This window comes from Paramisgurnus dabryanus, chromosome 23, assembly GCF_030506205.2.
Source record: "Paramisgurnus dabryanus chromosome 23, PD_genome_1.1, whole genome shotgun sequence".
Lineage (NCBI taxonomy): Eukaryota > Metazoa > Chordata > Actinopteri > Cypriniformes > Cobitidae > Paramisgurnus > Paramisgurnus dabryanus.
The window spans coordinates 11,260-20,028 of record NC_133359.1 but is presented as its reverse complement, the minus strand read 5'-3'; the positions used below and the strand labels follow the sequence as shown (position 1 = coordinate 20,028).

Genomic DNA, 8,769 nt, shown 5'->3' with positions numbered 1-8,769 from the left:
CTAGGTTTCCTGACCTTAGGTTTAGGGGCAGGTTTAGGTTAAGTGTAGTGATTACTATTTGTCCCGATGGTGCCTGACTTTGGGGTTAGGGCAAGTTAAGGTAAGGGGTAGTTGGTTTTAATGTTTAAGAAGTACTGACCTTGGGTTTAGGGATTTGTATTTTAGATCCCGACTCTTTAGAGTTTGAACTATGCCCGTATCGGTTTTGAAAAGTCTCACCGGCTCGTGTTGTGCGTACCATCTAGTTTTCGGTATAATTACGCTTACATCGGGCATTTTGCATATGCGTTTAAGCTCTGATTTATACTGTAGTTGTCAGAGTACTTCAGGGGATTTTACCTTAGCCGTCTCAGCGTTTAAAGCGTTTCTTGCTGTAGTTCTCAAAAACTTTTGATTCAAAGGGTTTTTTAATTTTGAATCCTATCCCTCCAGAGGCATTCCTCACCAATGCGAGGGAAAATTTCAAGACACCTCGTCAGTAGTGCTTTCATCTCGAGTCATCAGGTGTTTCGGGCTTTCAGCACTATACACCTTCATCGAGATGTGCCCCGCCCGGGTGATCAATCCCGAGCGTGTGTCTTGTAGCCAATTACTATACAAGTGATCAGACTCTCAATTGGTGAGGTTGGAGTCTGAAATATAAATACCAGATTATTGCCTTATAGATAAAAGGTTATTTTGTGGATTCTAATAAGAGATTTCAACCTATATTGCATCTGGTTTTTATTAACTGTACTGTGCTGCGTCGCAGTGATGCACCTTTAATCCTGCTTTATACTATTTTAGGCAATATAAACCGTTTTTATTTTCTTAAAAATTGTTGTTTTGAGTTCACGTGTATCTTTGTTTTTTTATTATTATGTCTCTTATTTTGACAGATTTTTCATTAGGTGGTTTTGAATTATGTGTACGAGTTGGCTATACAAATAAACTTGCCTTGCCAATCTACAGTTTAAGACTCTGTTAATACGAGAAACTGATCCTGAGTGTCATGCTAAGCCACGTGCTATCGTATGCCTCGATCCAAAAGATCATTTCCAAACGAAAATCCAATTAATCCTGTTTAAAAAGTAATGATACAGTGATGTTATGTCTACCTGTCACCTTTAAAAGTGCTGATGTTGATCCTTTGTGGGTCTCAGTTCGAAGTTTTGCACGTGTTGTCCCGTGGAACCTGCTTTGTGATGAAAACAGAAGTGTAATGAGTTTTAATAAAGATGGAACGATCGAGTGGCGCCCTCTGGCGGTTACTTTAGGGAACTACAGTCCCAAAACGTAGGTTTAAATGCCTTTTAAAGCTGCTGGCTATGCTTTTCATTTAAAATTGAAATAAATCATTTTATTTTACTACTCGATATGGTCTAAGGAATTTGTAAAGCGTTTCCTTTATTTATTTATTATAAAAAACAAGGGAATTAAACGTGTCGCTTTTTTGAATGTACGATTCATTAACCTAGAGCAATTACTCCTGGGTTTGAGCTGAGTTTTCCAGATGTTGGGTTTAGGGTTTGGTGTTAGGTGAGGGGAATAAACATGTATTTATTATTATTTTTAGGGGTTCTAAAAATTTGTTAAAACATTTTTTTGGGGTTAGGGATTAAGTGTGGTGGGCCACTAATCTCAGTTTATCGTACTCCTTTTAGGGTTTTTGGGGTTAGGGTTTATGAGGAGGTCAGGGGATTATATTTGTAGGATTATTTACTTATTATTTATTTCTAATCGTCGATGAGGACTATAATAAGTTTTGCATTATATGAGTCTTCTGCGTCCAGAAAAAGATCTTACTTAAGGAACGAACCAGGAAATGTAAGCCTGTCTAGGTCTCACATCGCCCAAAGAACCTGTCTAGGTTCGGTTCGTTTTCCCTTCCCGCCTATCCCCCACCGAGAACGGAAGAGGGAGAGACGGGAGGGAATGAAGATCTCCATCTGGGCGATTTTCTGGCCTGGATGTTGTAAGATCGTGCGCGTGAACATGGTATGTCAAGTCCGATGGCTCTGGCAGGGTTAGGTTTTTCGGAAAGTTACAACATCTCCCCCCTATTCGGAGCTCGTCCGAAAAGGTTTGGAATAGGGAGAATGAGGTGGGTGCACGGGCCGACGCATGTTAGACTATACCATGTCGCCTGTGATCGTCTCCCGTCTGGGAGCAGTGCCTTTATCGGCTTCAGGCCACGTAGATAATTTGTTTTTGTGTATTTCTGAGGAATCCTGTTTTTGCTTCAGATCTACATTATTTGTTTTTGTCTTTTCTTTATAACTTAGACTGTAGTTTGTTGTAATGTTTGTATATTGCTTTGTTTTGTATCTAGGAAGGATTTAAGGTAAATCTTGTATAGAGCTTTTTATTTAGATACTATGTCTATGGTGCTTGACTTTAGAATTAGCCAAGATACAGGTATATTTTAAAGAAGTCTAGGTTTCCTGACCTTAGGTTTAGGGGCAGGTTTAGGTTAAGTGTTAGGGTTAGGTTAGGTTAGGTTAGGGTTAGGGTTAGGGTTAGGGTTAGGTTAGGGGAACTGAATGCCTCATGGGCTAGCTCTGGCACAGGTACACTTTAAAACTTTATGTTAGGGATAAAAGAAGGAAGAGGAAGAAATTGTACAATCCAATATAAAATTAAACCATACTTATAATAAAAAATCCATACCTCTCAGTTCTAATAAAACAACAGACACCATACAGGAAGAGTAAAATAATAAAAACAAAGTCCAAAATTTTAAGAGGCATTCTTTTGTTTTTACTGTCGTACACTGGGTTTTGAAAAAAGATGGGTGGCGAGATATAAGAAAGGAAAAAAAAGAAAAATTGAAAATAAAAAAAGCGGGGGTTGTAATTAATTTTATTTGGGTTTCAATAACATAAGACTTGGGATTGGGTTTAGGAAATAAATGGGTTATGTTAGGGTTCCAGCGGTTGGGGTTAGAAAAAGGTTAGGGTGAGGGTTAAAAAAGTTTAATAAACCTATTGTGGTTATGAGATTTTGGGTTTAGGCACAGGGTGGGTAAGGGGTTAAAATTTTATAATTTCAGTCACTCTTGTTTTGTGTTTTTGGGTTTAGACAAAAGAGTGGGTAAGGGGTTAAAAAAATAACTACAATTCCTCTGTTTTGGACTTTTGGGTTTAGGTAAAGGAGTGGGTGGGGGGTTAAAAAATAATAAAATTTCAATGACCCTTGTTTTGTGTTCTCCACCCCTTTGATCTCTATGTAATATTTCTTTGTTCTTTATTTTCCCTCCCCTTCCAGCAATACTTCAAAGTTTATTTGTGTTTATAAATAAAATGACCCCTGCATGCTCCTTGTTTGTTCTCATTGCAATTCACATCGGCTCCTAAAAGAGTGATCAATAAATAAAAATAAAAAAGAAAAGTAAAAAAGGTGGGGAAAAGAAAAAAAGAAAAGAATTATCATAAGAGTACACACCAAAAATTTCAAGTATAAATAAGTGCTAATAAAAATAAGTGCTACCTTTTAAAGGCTTTCACTGCACACCACACAAGAAGTGATATTTATTAATGTTAATGAGCCGTGTGAGTTGCAATGTTTGTATCATGTTATCGTTTAAAGTCTGATCTAATATTACCTGTATATTATATATAAAAAATATATTTTTAAAAAAAAGAGATTGAAACCCAACGTGCCTCTTGTTTTTCGGACTTTTATTTTAAAAGAACCACTCTCTATTCACTGTCCTCATGTTTTTGCAGGGAATTTTGCCAACAGGTGGCGCCACCTCTCCGACGCTACACCTGTTTCCTTTTTAAAAAAATTAAATATCCATTCACCTGGGTGCGGGTCCTGATACAAAAATGAAGGGACAAAAAAAAGGGGGTAAGTAAAATTAACAATTTAAATTTTTATACAATATCATGAATAAACTCAAATAAATTAAAATTTTTCATTTAAACCCTCAGGATGGATTGTATTCAGGACCCGCATCCAACGTCGCTCCGCCGCTCGTCTCTGTCCGATGGACCATGTGGTATTGGCTTCTAATCCCGTTATACGTAAGTGACTGATCGGGTGTGTCTTAAAATGATTGTACAAAACTGTGTCTTTATTACCCTTATTAATATAATATAAATGTTGCTTCAATCTGGCTTCCAATGTATTTTTGGTTTCTCCTACGTAGAGTTTTTGACACAAAGTACATTGAATTCCATACACTAAATTCGAAGTCTTCAATTCCAAATTGCCTGTTGTGAGTGTACCTACTCCTGTAGCACCATTAAAAGCTATTTGTAATTTAAAAAAGTATTTTTCCAAACTCAGGTCTTGCTTTTTGGAGGTCAGTTTGGCTCGGACTAATATATCCTTTAAATTTTTATTTCTCCTATATGCCATGACCAATCTGTAATTTTCCAAGCCACCCTGTTTTCCCTGCGCCTCCTGGAAATGGGACCTGAACTCCCCACCCAGTCGGCTCAGGGATTGTGAGTACGTAACCACAAAAGGTATCATATTTTCGTTCTTCTTCAGAGTTTTTACATTTTCATTTTGAAAAGTTTCTCTAACTTCCGCTTTAATCCTTCTCAAAAATCTTTTAGAATACCCCCTGGGCCTCAGGGCTTTAAAAAGAGTGCTAGTCGCCCTATCCACATCGTCGGGAAAGGTACAAATTCTATTAAACCTAATGAGCTGAGATTTTATCAGACCTTCATAGGTATGTTTAGGGTGATAGCTACTCTTATACAGAAGAGCATGTCTGTCCGTCTCTTTAAAAAAGACCCTTGTGGCTAAATTTTTCATGTTATTAATTGCAGGATAAAAGAAGATCTGTGTATCCAGAAACTCAATTTGATCTACCTGTACATTATGGGTAACTTTAATAGCATCATGATGGGTGTTTAATATCTCTAAAAAGCTATGAAACTCATCCAAAGAGTGCTCCCAAAGTCCAAAGATGTCGTCCAGATATCTAAAATATCTAAGAGGCAATTTGGGGCACTTTATGAACAACGTTTCTTCCCACATGCTCATATATATGTTGGCGTAAGCCGGGGCAAACTTTTTGCCCATGGCCGTGCCCTGTATTTGTAGGAAATACCTATCATTAAATTCGAAATCGTTTCTGGATAAACTCAGTTCCAAGAGCTGTAAGATTTCCCTGTCAGGTCTCATGGGATCTGGATACATCTGAAATGTTCTCTTAATGGCCTGTAGGCCTAGGTTTGTATTTATATTCGTGTATAATGAACTTACATCTATAGAGAAAAATAGTGTCGAAGATGGAACTTGTAAGCGTTTAATTTTCTGTACAAAATCATACGTGTCCTTAACATAACTCAGATGTTTTTGTGATAAGGGGTTAATAAAATGATCTATATACTCTGCCACTCTACTGGATTCAGAAGAACAGTCGCTTACGATAGGACGTCCGCAGGGGACTTCGGAGGGAACAGTCCACTGTTCGGGAGGTTTATGGATTTTGGGGAGCAGATAAAACTGTCTGGGCCTAGGAGGGTCCGGACCAAGAAGGTAAGATTTCTGCTTTTTATTAATATATTTATTAACATATAACTGTTCAATTGTGTCGTGAATCATTTTACGAGTTTCCTGTTGGATGGAGCGTGACAGCGGTTTATAATGTTGCCCGTTGCTCAGCTGTCTATTTGCTTCAAATAAGTATTGGGATCTGTTCATAATAACGATCTGTGAGCCTTTATCGGCAGGTTTTATCACAATTGAGTTGTTATTTTTGAGTTTATTTAGAGCTTGTCTTTGTTCCTCTGTGATATTCGATGTTCTACTTTTTACATTTTTATATCTAGAAAAACTACTCAAATCCTTCCTAATTATCTCCTGAATAGGCCCAGACAACGTTGTGGAATCTGGCTCCCAAATGGAAGGGTCCGTAAATGGCACATGCTTGTATGTTAACTGGTATTGAAAATGATCTAAAAGTTTTAGTCTTCTGTGATAACAGTGGACATCCCTCCGGAGTTCCCCGCGGTTCCCCTGACTGGGAGTGGGGATAAAGGTTAAGCCCCTCTCCAGAACCTCCATCTCAACTACAGTTAATCTATAAGAAGAAAGGTTTGTTATGTTTGATCGGTGGGAAGTCGTGGAATCCACCTCCTTCCCACCTAAAAGTTTAACTGGTCAAGCCAAAACTCAAGAATGTTTGTTGCAGTTTTAGGAGTCCAATGAATCAGGTCACGTGGTTCTGTACAGAATAGAAGTTTATTTAGATCGGGCAGAAACTGGCATTTTTTCTCAATAAAAACATTCAATTTACCAATAAGCAATTGTACGTCCTTTTCCAAAGCATCAGCAAAATTAATCAAGGGGACGAAGACCTGAGCGTTAGGAAATTTCAATCTACACGTTCTCAATAACTGTTGTAACTGTTTACATGACGTTGTCGTTTCCTGTCTTGCCAGACAATTATTAAGTCCCACTGACAGAACGACAACCTCCGTAAAGAGTTGTGGTGATAATTTTTCCAGCACCCCATTAATGTGATAAAAGGTGGCCCCAGGAAAGCTGTCAATTTGTACGTCAGCATGGGTGAAGAATGGAACTCGGGACAGATTCGAATCACCCATTATTACTACTTTTTTGTTAATTGAAATTTCCCAATCGAAAATTTTCCTGTTTGTTCTCCTGTGCCTCACAGGTTCCTGACGAACGGACGGGGCAGGACCCCCCAGAGGGCTCATCACAGGGGTATGTGAAAGGGACTCAGACTGGGGTTTGATTCCAAGAGACATCTCTCTTGTCATATCACCCGTCATCATTTGTCGCTCTCCCTCCTGTTTTTTGTTAACCGTTACAGGGGTCTCCCCTACCGTCGTTCGAGGAACCTGTGAAGATACGTGGGCAACAGAAGAAGAAACATCTAGGTTAGTACATATCTGCAATTCCCCCTTATACACACTTCCCTGTTGGATTCGTTTTTGTGGTTCAATCTCAACCTTACCCTGTGTTTCACTCGTTTCAGATTCTATATTCTCAGTTTCATCCCTACGGGGCTGCGGGGAGGCTGCACGATGGACCTGAATCAACGCCAAGTTGACACCAGGAGGCGCAGGGAGAACTACATTGGGTTCAGTGGCACGAGCAGATACATCTTCCTGCATCGGGATATTCAATTGTTGAATGTTACCCTCAGATAATCGTTTAGTTTCAATTATCTGCATTTTAGCATCCCCTGTCAATGCTGACGCATACGTCTTTCTCCTAGATAATCTGGAGGGTCTAGTAAGGAGCGGAAAAGAGTCAAGGGATGCTGACGGTACGTCACTAACGGGTTTTTGTACCATTGATTTCAATGTTTCAACTGAACTCTCTGTGAATTTGCGTTTGTATCTCATCCTGCTCCATGAAACTGCCTTCTCAAAGGCTTTGTCATTATAAACACCTATATTTTGTAAACCTGTAGCTATCACAGCGTCGTAATGCTCCCTGAGAATCGTCATATTTTGATTCATCCACAGAGTTGTATTCTGCTTTACTTTCTCTAAGGTTTCTGGATTAGGAGAGGAAGGTTTAATAAAAGCAGTGAGTTTATTAACCTGTCTGTACATACCAGGGGGATAAAAGTTTTCCGACACTGATTTTAAAAGGATTTCAGAATGATGTATTGCTTGGAGTAATTTAAAATATTTCTTGGTCAAATCCAAATCGACTGAACCGTCTCTAATTGGAATTTTTGTTGAATTTTGTTCCTTTAAAGGCAAATTTAATTTCCGCTCACCTGAAGATGTGGTATCCATCAGAGGCGTAAAGCGATTATGGAGGGGAAGAGACATGATTAAGGGTTCTATACTAAGGAGTAAAGCACAAATCCAAAGGTAAGTAAAGAAAATCAGCAGCACACACAGAAAAACACTAAACAAAATAAAAAAAAGGGGGGGGGAAAAAACAAAGAAAAAAGAAAAAAAACACAATTCTGCCTTTTTAAATCAAATAAATCTTAAAAGTTATTTTCCTCCTTGAAAGTTAAAACAGCTCCTGTTATCCAAAAGGTTCATTAAACAAAAGATTGCTCACCTGGATTCAAAATCCTTGGCTTATAAAAGAAAAGAGGGGAAAGGAAATCTATCCTTTAGTCCCATCTAGTGGCCTCCCTGAATCATTGCAATGTCTTCAACCAAAACAACAAACAAACAAGCAAACTTCTGTTATAGTGAATTAAAACAATTCCTCTTTGTCCTTCAACAGAGTTTTACCCTCATGGAGCTGGATCAGTGGAGCTTCCTGGAGTTGTGAGAAGTGAAGAACTTGTACATCCACTTCCTTTGAGAATCTTCAGTGTGCACACTCTTTGTTAAAGTTTGTGAAGGAACAAAAAATGGATGCATAAATGTACTCACTCTTCCTTAGACACTTTTTGTGATCCAGCTATCATGTTTCCAGGGTAAATGGTTGGTTGTAAGGCCTAAATCCACTGCAGTTCTGAGTTGACCTTCATGTCTGAGTCTTAAAATAGGAGCTTAAATCTTTATTCAACTAGAAGCTAAAATAACTCTCAATAAAAAATGAAAAGAAATTTAAACAATAAAAGGAGCCTGACGTTTCGCCTTGTTAGGCTTCATCAGAGGTTAGGTTAGGGTTAGGGTTAGGGTTAGGGTTAGGGTTAGGGTTAGGGTTAGGGTTAGGGTTAGGGTTAGGGTTAGGGTTAGGGTTAGGGTTAGGGTTAGGGTTAGGGTTAGGTTATAGGCATAAATACGAAGAGTGCACCCCCTGGAAGTGCACCCCCTGAGATTTTTTTGGTCACCCCCAGGGATCAAGTTTTCTAGGCGTTTCAGGTGACGCTGATTCTCC

The 8,769-nt window shown here is 38.7% G+C and overlaps 1 protein-coding gene across 3 annotated transcripts; it reads right to left on the bottom strand.

Moving 5' to 3' along the window:
- Window positions 1–5,229: 5,229 nt before the first annotated feature.
- Window positions 5,230–8,518, bottom strand: LOC135768109 (uncharacterized). 3 transcript variants are annotated; one of them, XR_010542075.2, is made up of 4 exons: window positions 7,996–8,518; window positions 7,700–7,770; window positions 6,923–7,076; window positions 5,230–6,806 (listed from the first exon to the last, which is right to left on the bottom strand). XR_010542075.2 is itself a non-coding variant. In XM_073813319.1 (2 exons), exon 2 carries the CDS (start codon window positions 7,752–7,754, stop codon window positions 6,087–6,089), a length of 1,668 nt encoding a protein of 555 aa, XP_073669420.1. In that variant the 5' UTR covers window positions 7,755–7,770; window positions 7,996–8,518; the 3' UTR covers window positions 5,230–6,086. The 3 variants fall into 3 exon arrangements, 2 of the variants coding, with proteins under 2 accessions (XP_073669420.1, XP_073669419.1); XM_073813319.1 differs by having other exon boundaries at window positions 5,230–7,770; XM_073813318.1 differs by having other exon boundaries at window positions 5,230–8,089; window positions 8,175–8,518.
- Window positions 8,519–8,769: the final 251 nt, after the last annotated feature.